The 17,024-nt window shown below is 37.7% G+C and overlaps 1 protein-coding gene across 4 annotated transcripts in view; it reads left to right on the top strand.

Annotated features, from left to right (window-relative positions):
• The window catches only part of CSMD1 (CUB and Sushi multiple domains 1), a 1,127,710-nt gene that overhangs the window by 340,911 nt on the left and 769,775 nt on the right, over positions 1-17,024 (top strand). For all 4 annotated transcript variants that reach the window (XM_027690129.1, XM_027690128.1, XM_027690127.1 and 1 more), the window contains exon 3: positions 7,805-7,917. In XM_027690129.1, the coding sequence (XP_027545930.1) occupies positions 7,805-7,917 (113 nt within the window). The remainder of the gene's footprint in view (positions 1-7,804; positions 7,918-17,024) is intronic.

Below are 17,024 nucleotides of genomic sequence, written 5' to 3'. Positions count from 1 at the left end.
AAATAGCAAGAAAAAATGCAGTATTATAAGTTCTACCAGGAAAAGAAGGCACTTCTGCACAGTCATAGCACAGTGCTGTGGCCTACTGGTTCAGTAGTCACGAGTCTCAGTGACTGCCAGATGTGGACTGGCTGTTTTCCTCTGTTGAAGCCTGGGACTGTGGGGAAGTGCTGCAGTTTCCCATTAGGCAAGTGCTCTTCTCAGCATGAATAACAACCCAACGAGGCCCATCCGTTGGCATCCAGTGCTCTGGGAATTGCTCTGTCTCCCATCTGCCACGTGGTTCCACCATGCTGGAGCTGTCAGAGCCTGCTGGCTGCCCACTTTTTGCCAGCAGCTGCACCCCCAAAGAAGGGCAACAAAGATGGTGAAGGGCCTAGAACAGAAACCGTATGAGGAGCGACTGAGGTCACTTTGTTCAGCCTGGAGAAGAGGAGACTGAGGGGAGACCTTATCACGCTCTACAAATTCCTCATGAGGGGAAGAGGAGGGGCAGCCACTGATCTCTTCACTCTTGTGACCAGTGACAAGACCCAAGAGAATGGCCTGAAGTTGTGTCAGGGGAGGTTTAGGTTGGATATTAGAAAGAGGTTTTTCATCCAGAGGGTGGTAGGGCACTGGAACAGGCTCCCCAGAGAAATTGTCACAGACCAAGCCTAAGACAGTTCAAGAAACATTTGGATGATACTCTCAGGAACATGGTGTGACTCTTGGGGATGGTTCTGTGCAGGGCTAGGGGTTGGACTGGATGATCCTTGTGGGTCCCTTCCAACTTGGCATATTCTGTGATTCTTTATGATGGAAAGGTAGGGAAGCAAAGGGTAGCTCTCGTGTGGAGGACTGGGAGTACTCTTGAGCTGGGGCTCTGTCTGTTGTAGTGTTTCTTGTGCATTTTTTCTAAAGGAACACTATTGTCTTATACTTGAGAAAACCCACCAAATTAGAGCCTCTGAATGAAAAACATTAGCTTGAAAAATTTATTCTGTATGTCTCCCCTTTTTCTGTGACTTAAAGAAAAAAGTTGAGGCCAGAGATAGTGGGATTAAATATAAACTATATATATATATATATCCTGTTATAGAAAATCAGTTATAAATTATGGGTATTGTACTAATCTTATAGTATTTTCTTATTCCTTTATGTATGAGATAGTATCTCAGTCAGGTTTTAAATCTTCACTTCCTTTAGGCGACAGAATGGGTGTAAATTATTAAGATAAGACTTCGATGGTTCCACATATGGCAGGTAAAAGCCTGGTTTGCCGGAATGGATGTGCTGGTCTCCTGGCTTTATCTACAATGAGGTGTCTTAACCTGTGGGTAACTCTCCTCATTGCTGACAACAAGTAACTTCATAAAAGGTCATGTTGTCGATATGTGTCCTCTAATCATGTTTGCTCTCATAGCATTGGTGCTGTTTTCTGCTGAATAACTGGAGTTACCACCTTCTTGTAAATTACTGCTGTAGCTCCTCTTCTGTCCAGATACTCAGGTAGTTTAAACTGATTCTAATTGCTAATTACTAAGATAACATATTAATGATTTGACTTTTTAATGCATAAATTGAGGTGCACTTCAACAGATGATGCTTTTGAAGTGCTCTCTGTTTGTATCATCAAGGCTGTACTGGGTGCAGGTGCCAGGGCTCCAGCAGCACCAGAGGCTGCAGGGGGGCTCTGTGAGGAGAATCTGAGGCTGCCCTGTGCTGGACATAGGCGGCTCCAACCCACCCACTGCAGGGCGTGGCTGAGTCCACCCTCAAAGTGGGGGCACTTCAGGGAAACACATGTAAGAAAGAAAAGAAAACACCACAGAGAGAAAGAGGAAACAAAAAATGAGAGAAACAGCTGTGCGATCTCCAAGGTGAGAGAAGAAGGGGGCGGACATGCTGTAGGCACTGGAGCAGAGATTCCCCTGCAACCCATGGAAGAGGCTACAATGGAGCAGGTGGAGGATGTTTCCTGAAGAAACCACAGACTGTGGAAAGCCCACGCTGGAGCAGGGTAAAAGTGCAAGGAGGGAGGAGCTGTAGAGCACCTGTGGATGGACCCCAGCCCCCATTCCCCTGCACTAAGGGGAGAGGTGGACAAGGTAAGAATGGAGGAATGAAGTTGAGCCTGGGTAGAAAGGTGAGTAGGGGAAGGGTTCTGATTAATTTGTCTTTGTTTCTCAGTGTCCAAACAGATTTTAATTGGTAATAAAGTAATTTTCCCCAGGACAAGTCCGTTTGGCCTCTGACAATAATTAGTAAGTGATCTCCCTGTCTTTATCCTGACCCAGGAGCATTTCCATACTATTTCCTCACCCCATCCAGTTGAAGAGGGTTAGAGAGACTGACTGGATGGGGGTCTGGTTGATGTCCAAGGCCAACCTACCAAAAAGGCAATAATAGATAAATTAATAAAATCAAGAATAAATCTGTAGAGTGATATCCTGATTGCTTTTTCTTCAGATGCCTAATAGCCTCTACATATCACTCACTGTTGGTGATATCAGGTGCCTGAAATACAGAAGGGGTTTGCTTGGTTTTTACTGTCAGTTTGATTCTAGAATAATTTCCCATTAAGGCCAGTGTGAAATACCACATTTTGAACATTTTTGGTGTGTTGCACTTAGTATTCAGCTTCTGTGATGCAGGGACGTATTTCCAGAGAGTGACAATAGATAGCCTAAAGCTTTAGTCCTACGGGGTACCTTTTGGCTTGCCTTGCTTTCTGATCTGCAACTGATGAAGTATCATTTGCAACTAACTTTGTGTTTTCCTGTGTTAACCCGAGTTTGATACAGAAAGAGCTTATTGATTTCCTCTACCTTAAATGACAATTTTAAGAATAGTATGTGAACCCTGAGAAGATATGACATGGATGGCAGACTGCTCTTTGATGTTTCCTATAGCAGATAATGACCTATATCCCTTCATGGTAAAATGACAGACAGGTTAGGTTTTTTCCTTATGCATATTTTGAGAGAGGGGAAAAAAAATCTCATTTTTGTAATTTACACATGGCTTGCCCAAAATTGCTTGTAGGATAATTCATTGAAACTTAGCCTTATAATTTATCTCATTATTAATAACATTGATCCTTTTGGCTAATAGTTTTTGCAAGAGACAACTGATAGCTAATTTTAGGCAAGAATGTTTTGTGTTAGCCAAAAAGACTCTAGTTACTTCTGGGAATGTTAGTGTATGTATATATATCAGACACAATTGTAAACATGTTTAGCAGATCTGATTATCTTTCTAATTTTAATAATATTTCTTTGTAGATTTCATGGGCCTGATTTGGAAAAAAAAATAAATCAGTCCTCATGGATGCAGGGTTCTCCTTCCCTCTACATTTTTGAGGGTTTTTTACCTCTTAAATTTCAGAAGAAAATTCATTGAACCTTGAAAAAATGTTGTGCCGTGTCGTAATCTGAACACATCACTGTACTATAGGTAGCTGTAGGAATAAATAAACAAGCTAATATAATGGTGAAAATGTTTCTATTTTTCCTTTTCAACTGCCCATTGGTTTTTGGCAATTGTGAAATCGGTACATACTCTTGTTAAAGGGTCTGATCATATGATGCTCTTTGTGCTGGATAGCTGTTTCTGATGGAGCCGCTTTGGAAACCTTAATTTGACCACTTTGATCATGAACACAGTGCAAAATGTTTATTAAAAAAAATAAAATCTAGTGACTCAGGGAACAAGAATGTTCTCATTGTAAGGGAGAGGAGCAAAGTTTCCTGTGTCAAGGTTGTCTTCAAAAGCCCTGCAAAGATAAGTTTGCAGGCCTATCAGTTTTTGTGTGAACAGTTAGGACTTGGTAAATATTCATAACTACACCTACATTCACTAAAGGCACAATCCCTAATAAACTTATGCAAAACTTATTTTTAGGTTGATCTGATTATATTTCTCTGTTTCTTTGGAAACTGCAGAGTGTTCTTGCTTTTCTTAAGGCAGCTGCTTGTGATGGGAACTGTGTCCATGACGTCCTTATTGGCCATGGATTCATTGAATAACTTGGTTTAGGAGGTTCTGTGGTTATTTGATCTTACTACCTGCTGGCATTGGAGCCAAATGTGAAGATAGATCTTGCTGTTCAGGGCATTATTGAGTTTCTGCTGTCACCAAGGATGAAGATGCCAGGTCTGCTCTGGGCACCAGTTCGAATATATCACCACCATCATGGTAGTGAGTTTTTCTAATACAAAAATGTGTTTCTCATATTTCACCTTACCTATTGCTTCCCATCCTCTCTGCACTTAGAAAAAGTCGGAATTTTTTTATGTATCACTCCATTCGGTAGCTGAAGGCAGCAGTAATCTCTGCCCTTTAAAGATAACTCGTCATCTTTTAAGGACTCAAGAAATCTATTCCTTCAGCCTCTTCTCATGCATCATTTGCCACGGACCCCTAACAATATTTCCAACCCCCTACAGGTCTTGTCACACTGTTTAGTACTCGGAAGGCTGACAATGTGCTGTCACAAGTAGAGAGTGGAGAAATTCTCAATGGAGCTAGATGGATCTATTGCTACGCTATTGAAAAAAAGCCTTGTGTATTTATAGACCTTATCAGTAGAAATGGCTGATCTGTGAAATTACAATGGAGAATGAAATATGTGGTGATTCGGTTTTGGTTTTTTCCCCTCAAATAAACTCAGTACTAATGTACCACTGTGTTTTCTATTACAAGTTCTGTTTCTTCTGTACAGACAAGCCAAATATATTCCATCTGTGCTTTAAAAGTATTTTAGTGTGTGCGTTTCGTGTAGATTAATGCTGCTGAAAGTTAAGGAAGCAGCAATATTTTAAGCTTAAAGTATCACCATATGCTCAGTATGAAGAAGTGCAAGTTTATCAAATGACAATTTTATTAGCACAGGGACTTGAAATGATTCTGCTTTTTAGCACACACTCTTGTCTGTCTAAACAGTTCCCTTTCTGGTTGCAGTAAAGACCTACACATTAATTACCAAGATGCATTTTCACAGTAAAGCAGCACATTAAGGTGTGTGATTTTTATGTATGATGAAGTAAGTGTACAAAACACATTATGATTCATGAGCTATAACCACCTAGCAAAAACATGTGTTTGGGGGAGTGTGTGTATGTGTTGAAAATGACTTAGTAGGTTTAGAAGTGTTTTAATTCTGGAAATGTCTGTAGAATAACATGATAGATTTTCATCTGCTGTCTCAGTTTTGTTTGCACTCAATTTTATGGCACTGGATCTCTCACTGAATTTATCAGAATACTATAAAAAGATTCTTTCAGAAATATTTCAGGCAACAAGGCTACTGTAGAGGCACCTAGGTAGTCTGATGAATGACTGAAATATGATTTTTTCTATTCAAGACTTTTCCATAAGCTTTTTTTGTATTACTGCAGGATAAAGACCTTGATAAAATACACTTCAGGTTGATACACTTGAAGTTTCCCCACATACTTGTCTTTTCTTATGTCTGTAAAACCTTTAAGTGCAATGACTTAAGATATAAAAGAATATATTTGTCTTCCTTTAATGTGAATTTCAGTGTCAGCCTAAAGAATGAACTTGTAGTATTTCAAGGAGGATGCTATAGAAACTATTTTATTTACTTGGTAACCTAAGAATCCATATTGTAGGAGTGATACCTATTATTACAGAATCAAAGCAGGTTTATCTAGAAATCATAACTAGAACTCAGGATGTCCAGTCATTGTTCAGATAAGTTCATTTATACGTACCAAAACTAAACCAAGTGGAGAAAACACCGATCAGGAATGAGGTAGCTAAAGCTTTGTAGTTCTGATATAACTTTTTTGTCTTTTTATTATGGGGTCTTTTTTAGGTCTCTTGTGTAATATGAAGAGTTGAGGCTAGCTGCTTCTGTCTTTCTGTGTCTCAGGCTGATTTTCTTTCCTTCCCCTACAATGCATGCTAGTTTCCTGTATTTTAGCAAGAAATGTTACATCCTGGAAATACTGTAATGCTATAAAAAAAAATAAATCCCAAAACAACCACCCCTTAAAACAAGAACTCTTTGAATCTCTTCTCAAGGAAGAGACACGTAGGTAAGATCAGAAAATACATACCCTAAATTAATAATGAACTGTCTTGCAGTACACTCCAGATGTAGGGCAGAAGTGATAACCACTCTAATTTATTAAATGGAACAAGAGGCAAATTTCCCTAAAACCTGCCTTGTCTAGTGAAGGTGAGAGAACATACAAATGTCTGAACATAGGATGTGGCAAGCCTTGTGGTATTTCTACAGTTTGAAAACTGAGGGGAAAATCAACCTGGTTATTTCTGGAATTGGAGGAAATGAGGTGGAAAAGAATAGGAGTATTAGGCTGACAAGCACACAGAAGGTAAAAAGATTAGAGCAAACAGCTAATTATCACATGGGAGACAAGGTTGTTTAAAAAGAAAGGAAGAAATTGCAGAAAGCTTTTTGCTGACTTATGTTGCCTTGACTGTATGGCTTCATCTGTATTTAAAGCTCTCCTCACTTTGATCTCTGACTCATCTGAGTCTATTTGTTTGCCAAAGCTCAAAATTGGAAGGAGGTGGGGAACCACCTAACTGGTGTAATTCAAGCATGGAGTTCCTCTAATGTGTTTTTTATACATGAAAGTGGTCTCAAATAAACCTAATTTTGCAAAGAAGGTCTAGTTCAGTGACACTGCTCTACTTGTATGTTGTTTACAGTTATTTCTCTTCTGTAGTTCCAGATGCCAACTAGTGATCTATAGCTACATTATACAATAAATTTCAAGGGCAAGATTTTTTTTTTAAAGGCATGGATTGTTTTAACCATCCAAACTAAGGAAAAAAAAATCAAAGCATTTTTGGTGGGGTTTTTGTGTTTATTTATTGGGGGGGTTTTGTGATCCGTTTCAATGTCCAAGAAGCTCTTTCAGGCTGAAATTTGAGCAAAAGCTGATTTTCTGGGGAGGTAGTCCTATACATACTCAATAACATACTCGTATTGCAAAATACAGAAATTAACTAGTGATGTAAACTACCTGTATAGTTTTGTGTTTGTGAGACAGTAATGGTGTCTTGCATCTTACTCATGAGAAATGAATTATTTAAAAAACCCCAGTATCTCAGTAGTATCAGCCAGGGCTAACAAACTGTGTTTAGTGATGTTTCAGTAAAGGATCTAAACTATTTGCTTCAATCCATTTTATCCTCAAAATTAATTAAAATATGGAGAAATTGTATAATCAATACTGCAATGCAGTTATAGCTTATCCAAAATTCTGTTTTGTGTATAAAAGTAAGACTGCTAATAAGTTGGGAAATATAAGGTAGTTTTTCTGAAGCTCTTAAATGGAAGTGTGGTGGGTTTATTTGTTTGTTTGTTTCCCAAGCAGTTAATGTTTATCACATTGAATGTATAAGCTCAATGGTTTCTCTAAAGCAGCACCTGGAGGATAGACAGGATGCTCTAAGCTGTGTCAAATTGTACAAGATATCTTTGTGAGTCAAGGTCTGGGTATCTACTTCTAGGTGTCCTAAATTTATCTGTCTTCATCATAAAACTAATCCTAATAATTTTTTTTTCTCCAGTAGGTACAAACAGATCTTTCTTTCACTGTTCTCTGTTGGGGAGTGTATATATGTGTTAACGTAGGAGCGTTAAAAAGCTCAAGGACATGTTTGAAATTTTGCAGTGAATGTTTAGAGGTGCATCAGAGTAAAGACTGAAATGCATTAGCAGTTCAAGTGTAGAAACATGATGTTTATCATAATGCTCATTGCACTTACTGATTGCTTTATTTTTAAAAGTTATAGTAATTTGTGCCTTGTTATTGCACAGGTTATCTGGATTTCAGCTTCCATCATCTATTGTGAGCACGGGATCTATCCTCACCCTCTGTTTCACCACAGATTTTGCTGTCAGTGCTCAAGGCTTCAAAGCTATCTATGAAGGTAAGAACTTTTTTCCTACTAGGTCTTTATTCTACTCGATACATATTGTTCACGTGGAAGTGAGATGTTTCAATTTTGTATGGGATTTCAATAATCAGTGGATATTGTATTACTTTGGGGGTTTTTTTAATAGCACACTTAAATTTTACAATATCAGTGCCATTGTCTTGATTTTTAAATTTCATTTACTCTGATACTTCAATTTCTGCTGTAATTCCTAATTAAATTTGTCAGGTTTCCAAAGCAGGATTCAGAGATGATTACATTTAAATAGTTCTCTTATTATTTCCCAAATTATTTCTTTTGACAACTTCTTTAGGCAATGCCTAACTAAAGGGGTATGATGATAAAAATGAGAAAAGAAATAGATGCTAATTGGTCTTGAAAATTAATCACTAGTCTTCTTGTGGAAAATTAGAAGACAAGAACAAAAATATATGTATATATAAACAAAATTTAAAAAATTAGTTGAATCTTACTGTGTGGAAGATGTTAGACTGCAGTGATGACTCAGTTCTTGGTAAGAATCAGGCCAAGCATTTCATGTGTTCTTGTGTCTACTAAGAACTAAGCTCATTAAACTGGGCTGATGCTTTTTGTACAGCTCAAAGTATTAAGAAATGGTTTTAAGAGATCTGCAACCTTTGGCAAAGTCAACAGATATAGTTATTAAATCAGTTGCTTGTTGGATAATGAGGGTCTTCAGAATATTACTGCAGAATTTCTTTCAAACTGAGTATGTGGTGGTGTTTTGAATTTTTGTCTTTGGGGTTTTTTTAGTACTGTCTTTTTTTATTCAAGAAAAATGCAGGACTTTAAGTACGAGAAGTTGCAGAAGGCTCAGTTTCAAATTACTTCCAAAATTCTAAGTCTTTTTGTTTATGGTTTCATAGGTATAATCCTAGGTTGAAAATGTTTACTCTGAAAAAGTTGCCTATGATAAGTTAAGTGCCAATTTATGCAATTGATGTGGAACTGAATCTATAAGGTAATATGGTTTGATTGTAGCTATTTATTAGGAATAGCATTTACAAGTTTGTAAATCTATTACATTGGTCACCACCCTAGAGAAAGTCACAGTAACTTAGAGACCACAGGTAGCCTCAAATGCTTGGTGAATTTTTGATCATGTTTCTCCTGGAGCTCCTCACAGACCCTTGAAACTTTATCTTTTTGACAGTGCTGAAGTCCACTCCCTATTGATGCATATCTTTCTTTCATATCTGATTAACGTTTTGAAAATATAGCATTTTTTAAAGTATCTTTTGAATTTAATATCCATATTGAGGTGGTTACCTAAGTGTGAAAGACAGAGGCATAGGAGGTGTCATGACTAACTCAAACTTTTTTTGTTTGGAGCTTTTTCTGTTGGGGATCAGTACCTCACAATATGTCTCTCTGTGGTAGCTATTCCTCCCTTCCTCTGTCCCCCAGAGTTCCTGGGGGGACACCTGGTAAATCAGCTTATCAAGTCTTTTTTTTAATTTAAATAAGGGCTATGCAGAAAGATAGAAAGTTTCATTTTAATAATTTTTATAAGCTTTATTAGGTAACTTGAAAAGGAACATCAGAAATCATGAACACACCAGGAACTGGTTTTGTTCCCTCAGTAGGAAGTTGCTTTCTATGTACCTGTATCGTTCTCTTCTAGCAGATGCATGCAATAGCATATTTCATCCTTTTATGCATTCTGAGCAGTTTGTTTTTCATATTGAAAAAGACAGTGAAAAAGGCTAAAGGATGTCTCTTGACTGTCAGCTTAGGAACACATGCACAGAGCCACAGGCTGTAATATAATGACACTTCCTGCTGGCCTACTTTCTTGTAAAAACCCCAGCAGGAAGAGCTGTAATTAACATTGACAGAGAGCACCACTCCCTGGTTAAACAACACTGCCCCCTTTCAGATTTAGGGCTGTAAACCTGGCATTTTCAATGAACTTTAAATTGACTTCAAAATATGACATCCAGCTCTGGAAAAAGTGGTGAAAGTCACTCAAGTGACAACGTCTCAATGCACAGACAGGCAGTGCGAACTGAGGGTTCAGGAAGAAATTGCAGCAGTGGGGGGGTTAGGCTTTTTTTGTGAAGGCTTGGCTTGATTTCTGCTGTAATAGCCAGTTGAGTTGCCCCATAGTTCAAGAACTCCTGAAACTGTTCCCTAAACCACCTCTTTCAAATCGGGACACCTTCTGGCCCATGTCATATGTGATTTTATGAGTAGGCAGGTGTTCAGTTCCTCTAGGACAGAGGAATATACAGACCAGTCAGTATATGTCTTTATAATCGCTCTGCCAGCTACCCATCCCTAAACTAGTTTAAAAGTATCTCCTTATCCCTGGTTTTGACTAGCTATTTCATTCTTAAGTGGACTGCTGTTCAGTTGAAAGCAAGAGCATTGAAGTACTACTGACTGTTGTCAGCTGAGAGTTTGGGACTCTGTGGGGTCATAATGCAGAGCTTGAGAAATGCAGTTTCAAATACCTTAATTGGAGAGAAGTTTTATTTACATGTCAGCTGGTAAGGACAGTACGCTCAAAAAATAAAATCCTGGGGGTCTTTAATGGCACCTGTGGGAGTGAACTGTAACAGAATTTTTTGTATAGAAGCAGAAAAGTCCATCACATTCAGAAGTTAAAGAATTCTAACAGACTGAGAGCAGGATAGAAAAAATAAATGTTTGCATCATTATGTAAAGGTGTGAAAAAAACATTCTGTTTGTGTACTAATTGTCTATGGTAGCAAATGAAGTAAGTCTGAAAAATTCAAATAATGGGACTTATGAAGGGAACTAATTTACTCTCTATATTCTGGGGGGGCTGTAAAAGCAATGGTTTAGGATTTTTTTTTATTTTTTTTTAATTCTTATGACAGGCCACTTTTTCTTCTGAATAGGAAAACATCATCTAATTAGGATTCTTCCATTCCATAAAATGGAAAAAATTAAATTGATTAGTGTCTTTAAAGTTATTTTTGCTATAGAAAGTTGTGGTCTTTTAAATGTGATCATGTGGGGTAAAAGCTGGCATTTCAACAACGACTCCTATCTCTCAAAAGGCTTAATACCGGGTTAGATTCTGTGCAGGGCTGAGCCTGTGCTTTGCAGAGCAAAGGGGAGGCTGTTGTGAGGTTTCACCCATTTTGTCTCCAGGGTGCTCTCTTCAGCTCTCTGGTGAAAGGGGGCAGGGCACTGAACTAGAGAAGAAGGCATGTGAACCACGTCAGTGCCAACTGAACGGCCTCTGAAGTTACACCCATAGGTGGTATCCCTAGCAGAGAGAACGCTACATCCCTTTCCCTGGGCTGAGATTCTGATCTATGCATTTTGTAGAGTATATTCTTCATTTATGACCTCGCTTCCTGTGCACCAATGACATAATTGGATCCTTTCTGTGCTTACAATATAGAAACAAGTTAAGAGCAGAGCAAGTAAAACTGCATTATGGTGCTGTAAACCCATGCAGATTGTTAGTGCTTATGTGATTTAGCCTGCTGTAACCTATACCATGTGAATATTACATTAACTAAATCAGATCTTTGTGGCAGTAGACCAGAGAGTTTTAACAAGACACTGATGTAGTTGGGCAGTTACTGATTTCTTAGGCTGCAATGCAAGTTTCTTTACTATGTCATTACTTCACCAGATTTACATGTCCATTTCTGAAATTCTCTAGTATTTTTAACTGATAATACTTTCATCTTTCTCAGTGATTATATCAGAACTCCAAATTCTAGAACTGATGGGAGCTTGAATTATTAATTTCTGGGAAAAAAATGCCGTGGAATTTTCAAACACATGGCTATATGAGTGAAAACAACTGTGAAATTCTGTAGTAAGTTCAGTTTATAGCATTTGTCAACTTAATCTGCTAAATGATTTATTGACCATTACCATCACTGGGTATATAAATATAAGTTTCAAGCAATAGAATTGGTGACTTGGTGGATAGAATGTCTTTCTGTTATTTTTTATAATTGCAGTGGTTTATATCATAGAAAATATGTTTAGCCTTTGCAGGGACTCCACGTGGAGAATAACAAACTACTTGGACTTGTACGATTTTGCTTGATTCCCTGTTAAAATTAGTTTAATTCTTGCTTTCTATAATGAGGTTAACAAACCATTTTTAAAAAAGATACTTTGAGGACTACATAAAGAATTTAAAAAAATCGGCATTGCTTTATCATTGTAGAAGTTTTCTTTGGAAAGTCAGAAGTATTTCTCCCGTACAGAACACTTGCATATATTTAGCAAGAGACAAATACTCTTTAAATGACACCAATATCTGAACTGTTATGTGTGTGTATAATTAATTTGAGTAATGCATGTTAGAAGTATTATATGATCTTTCCTCTATCAAAGTAGCATGGCCTGCTGTTCAAGGAATCCTGAAAAAAATAATGAATGTAGAAAACTCAATTCATGGTACATTTCTGATTATCAATGTAAAATGAAACATCATGGGTGTCAGCTTACATTTTGATATACTAATGTCTGCTACTAAACATTAAACTGCCTTCTAAGGTTAACAATCCTTGATTAATTTTAAGCTCTCTCGATTTTTTGGGGGTGTAGTTTTTGTGTGTGTGGATGTTTTTTTTGTTTCTCATCATATTTTATATTATAGAATTGCTAGACGATGTTTAAATAGCAAGCCAGATGTACTGGACTTGATGTTGGTACCTTTCCTTGACCTCTGTTCTACAGCAGCAGGTTTTCTTTGCCAAAGGAAGAGTTCTTGAACATCCCTCTATCCTCTGCCCTCCACCCACACTTCCTTTTTTCTTTTGTTCTTTGATTTCTCAAAGCTTTCCAATCACATCCAGCATTAACATTTATACTGTCAGTCACCTCATCCTGCCTGATGCATCTTCCCTGAAGCTTCTTTTTAAATCCCTTTCAGCATCAACAGCAGAAAGTAGTGATACACTTCCACAGTGTAGTCTTTGAAGAAATTTTCTTTTTTCCCCCTCCTGCTGCTGTTGTTCTTCCTGAGTATCTGTTATTTGGTGTGGTTTCCTTTTTTTTTATTGTTTTATGGTTCAATACTTTCAGCTATTTAAAACAAACAAAAAAATTGAAACGTTTCCCCAACAAACTTGAAAACATTAATCTCTTGTATAATACTATGAGTTTGCCATGGTAATTTTCCCGAGACTGTGATTTTTCCAGTCAACATGGATCCAGTCAAGATAACAGACCTCTGGACTCAAGCTGATGTTTCTTGGTTTGTGTTTTTTTCCCCCTCCCTCAAGTACCAAAGTACCTTACCTGCACTCTTTTAAGAGTAAAAATTTGTTTGTGCTGGATCAGCACTTGAACACTGCTTCCTACATGTTGTCCATACGAGTCTAGTTAATGGCTGTGTAGTTCTGTCAACAAAATGTAATACTACGGTGAGAGTAGTTACTCTCTGGGAATGGGTGTGTGCAAAACAAACTGTATAATCTGAGACAAATATTTCAAGTTTGCAGTAGGAAGCTAAATTGGCAAGAAAATATTGACTTCATGCAACTTGTATGCATAATGATCCCCTACTATTCAGTGTGAGATGAGTAGTCTACTGAATCTTCAGCCAGTTAATCTCTATGGTTTAGTCATAGGTGCTCTTTTATCTATTAGATAGTATTTAAATTTCATAGAATCACAGAATGGTTTGGATTGGAAGAAGCCTTAAAAGCCATCCAGCTCCAAACTCCCCCACTGCCATGGGCAGGGAACCTTCCACCAGAAGATTCAATCACTGAAACAATTTTGATTGGAAAAACTTTGATTGTTCCAATGATCTGAAACTGTGAATATGACTTGTGAACATTAGTGGATTAGTATATTCAGCTCTGAAAAGGTCCAAAAAGTTATAAAGAATATCTGATGATGAAATGGAGAGCTATGCATTTTGTGCTATATTCTGTTACATGAGTTTTGGGAAGGATTCAGTTTATTGCTCACAAACCTATAACTATTCTCTATTTTGCTGTGATTTTTGGAGAAAGAAGCAGTGCAAATTCTATTAGTTTCATCCTTTTAAACTGCCTTTTTCTTATCTTTTCTTTGATAAAAAAACTTAACTAACATTAATGTTATAGTAAGTACTGGTATTCTGGTACATTGACAGCTATGTCTGTTAATAGACTAATATACTTCTTTTTCTATTTTTAGTAAAATACTTCTTGCTTGGTATTTGTCGTGAATGTGTGTTTAAGGTTGCTTAAAAAAATCACTGGCAAAGGTATCAGGAAAAAACAGGTTTAATATAAAAGCAACAGCAGGACAAAGTTCGTTGGCAGGGTTCACTCTACTACTTGTACTACTTGAGAGTTTGCTATCTCTGAGAGGCTATCTCTCTTGCCAGCTCAGAGGGAGATGCTGGTTGCAGTCCACTGCAGTCTAGGAGAGCTCAAGGGGTCTCATTCTGGACGGCTATTTACAGGGCTGAAAGAGAGGGTGTAGTCCTAATAATCTTTCATCCTGGCTGCACTTTGGTTTGGCAACTTTGTTTGAAAATTTGAGAAAAAAAATATTATTTCACTTTGGTGTTTACTCAGGAAAAAAGTTTCCAAGGCTGTTCGTTAAAAAGTGAGGAGCTTGTTAGGCAACACTAATTCCTGGGAACAGACAGTGTTTCTGACAAGCTCAAAAGGAGCTTAACCCAGGTGCTGAGGTCTACTGAGTATTTCTCAGATCCTAGTGTGGCCAGAGTGGGGGGGAGGGGTGGGATGCACCACCACACTATTTTGGTTGTCTGTTCTTTTCAAACTGAGGTGTTTGTTAAACCTTTTAGCAATGTTATGTGTAGGAATGAAGTAAACCAAAAGCTTTATAGAGTGAAAGCACAGACTGAAATGGAACCTTTTAAGGCTGAAATTTGTAGTTGCACCTCCTTGGAACGGCAGTAATTGTTTCCTGAGAATGAATTTGGGTATAAATTTCCTTTGTCAACTGCAGTCCTTAAAAAGAAAAAAACCCCAACTTTTCCTTTCTTTAGCAAATTTTCTTTAAAATAACATTTTTTTGAATGATACAGTCTAAATGACTCTTAATAATGCTATACAGGAAAGAAATCACAATGCAGTTTAAAAAAACCCATGATATTTCATGTGTCAGAACATGCTATAAAGAGTAGCAAAATCTCAGGGCCGAAGAGGTCTGGCAGTGCTGTGAGACGGTTCTGTAAATGTCTGATAGCTAATCTAGAATATCAGTGATGTAGAGATCAAAAAAGTTTAACAATAACAGCTAAATAAAGTTATTTTTAATAGTACATGTATTCAGAAAACTTATGACAAACATAATGGTGGTTTTGTGAGGATAGATAGGTAAAGTAATCTGCTTTTGCTCTGATGTGTATGAATGAATCTTCATCAGTTAAAAAAGAAGTGAAATTCCTTTTGCTTAAATGCTGTATTTCAGCAATATTCAAAGGTCCAGGAGTCAGAAATCGGGAAAGCTATTTTCTTAAACTATCCAAAGGCAGAAATTGCCTAATTAGAATTTTCATAATTAGAAATTCTTTCCTAGAAAAAAAAGGCATTATACTGAAAGTTGTGATGGAATACCCCTTACTTGAATTGTCAGAAAAGTAAAATTAAATGTTGAAGGTCTCATTATAAGCCCATGAATTTTGCATCTAAAGAAAAAATAATTTTGAAGAGCTTTGACCATTATGTTAGTCAAATTATAGGCTATGTCAGCTGTGTTCTACTTTCCAGAACATGTTAACATCCTAGCTAGATCATTCCAGCACAATCCTTAATGGAAAGACATCCTTCATGTGGCTAGTAGCCCTCAGAAAGGGAATTACATGTCTTAAGATAAGTTCATGGAACTGTCTTTTTGACTGCCTCTGATTCTAGGAGGGATTATTTTATGCCTTCTAGTGACTTACTGATCCATGTAAGAACTACTGTGGTCTCTGTCCTTGGTGCACGAATCAGTCACAAACACAGTGTCAGGGGTTAATACCTTGTAATCATTTCGTGGACTAGCAGCCTCCCTCCACAAAATTCTTCTGCTGCTCTGTGAGATCACAAACCCAATAGGAGAATGTGTTGGTAAAAGTAGGCTTCCTAGGGGAAAGCACGCAGAAGTTAGTCCTCTCTGCTACTATGTGGTGCCAGTTCTAAATCAGAACAGCACGTTGTAGCATGTAAAACTGTAATGTGGTTGTAGAAGTGGAAAGTTAGTGTTGTAACAGGACTGTTTCTCTTTCTTTGTAGCCTAAATAACTTAATATGGTGGTTTTATGTCTCTGCTGTTGAGTATTAAAATACTGGAGAATGTAATCTACATCTTAAAAGATCATCATCCCAACTGTGCTGATATTAATGTCCTATTTCATGATCTTTCTTATCTGCCTTCATTGCTGTGTGTTTGTATGGCTGCTATTAACACTGCAAGAGTATTTTGAAATGTCAAGATTCTCTAAGTGCAGTTATTGACTGATCTGAATCAGTATTAACATTATTGTTGTGGTTTAACCCCAGTAGGCAGCTAAGCACCACACCACTACTTGCTCACTGGCCCCCAAAATAGGATGGGAGAGAGAATAGGAAGGATAAAAGTGAGAACACTTGTGGGTAGAGATAAAGATAGTTTAATAGTTAAAGCAAAAGCTGCACATGCAAACAAAGCAGAATAAGGATTTAATTCATTGCTTCCCATGGGCAGGCAGGTGTTCAGTGTCTCCATGAAAGCAGAGCTCCATCACACATAATGGTTACTGGGGAAGACAAAGGCCATCACTCCAAATATCTCTGAGCTATGGCAGCCCTAGCCAAACTCCACTCCTGACCATTTTATTGCTGAGTATAACATCATATGGTATAGAATATACCTTTAGTCCATTGGGGTCAGCTGTCCCAGCTGTGTTCCCTCCCAACTCCTTGTGCACTCCCAGCCTACTTGTTGACAGGACAAAAAAGGCTTTGACACTATGTAGGCTCTGCTCAGCAATTCCTGAAAAATCTCTGTGTTATCAACACTGTTTTCATCAGAAATCCAAAATATATTCCCATGCAAGGTACTATGAAGAAATTTAATTTTGTCACAGCTGGAACCAGTACAGATGTGCAGCATGATATAAAAATCTTGCAAACCAATAGATAGCT

This window comes from Neopelma chrysocephalum, unplaced genomic scaffold (assembly GCF_003984885.1).
Source record: "Neopelma chrysocephalum unplaced genomic scaffold, ASM398488v2 Primary Assembly neopelma1_80b, whole genome shotgun sequence".
Taxonomy (NCBI): domain Eukaryota; kingdom Metazoa; phylum Chordata; class Aves; order Passeriformes; family Pipridae; genus Neopelma; species Neopelma chrysocephalum.
This window is presented reverse-complemented; position numbering and strand designations above follow the sequence as displayed.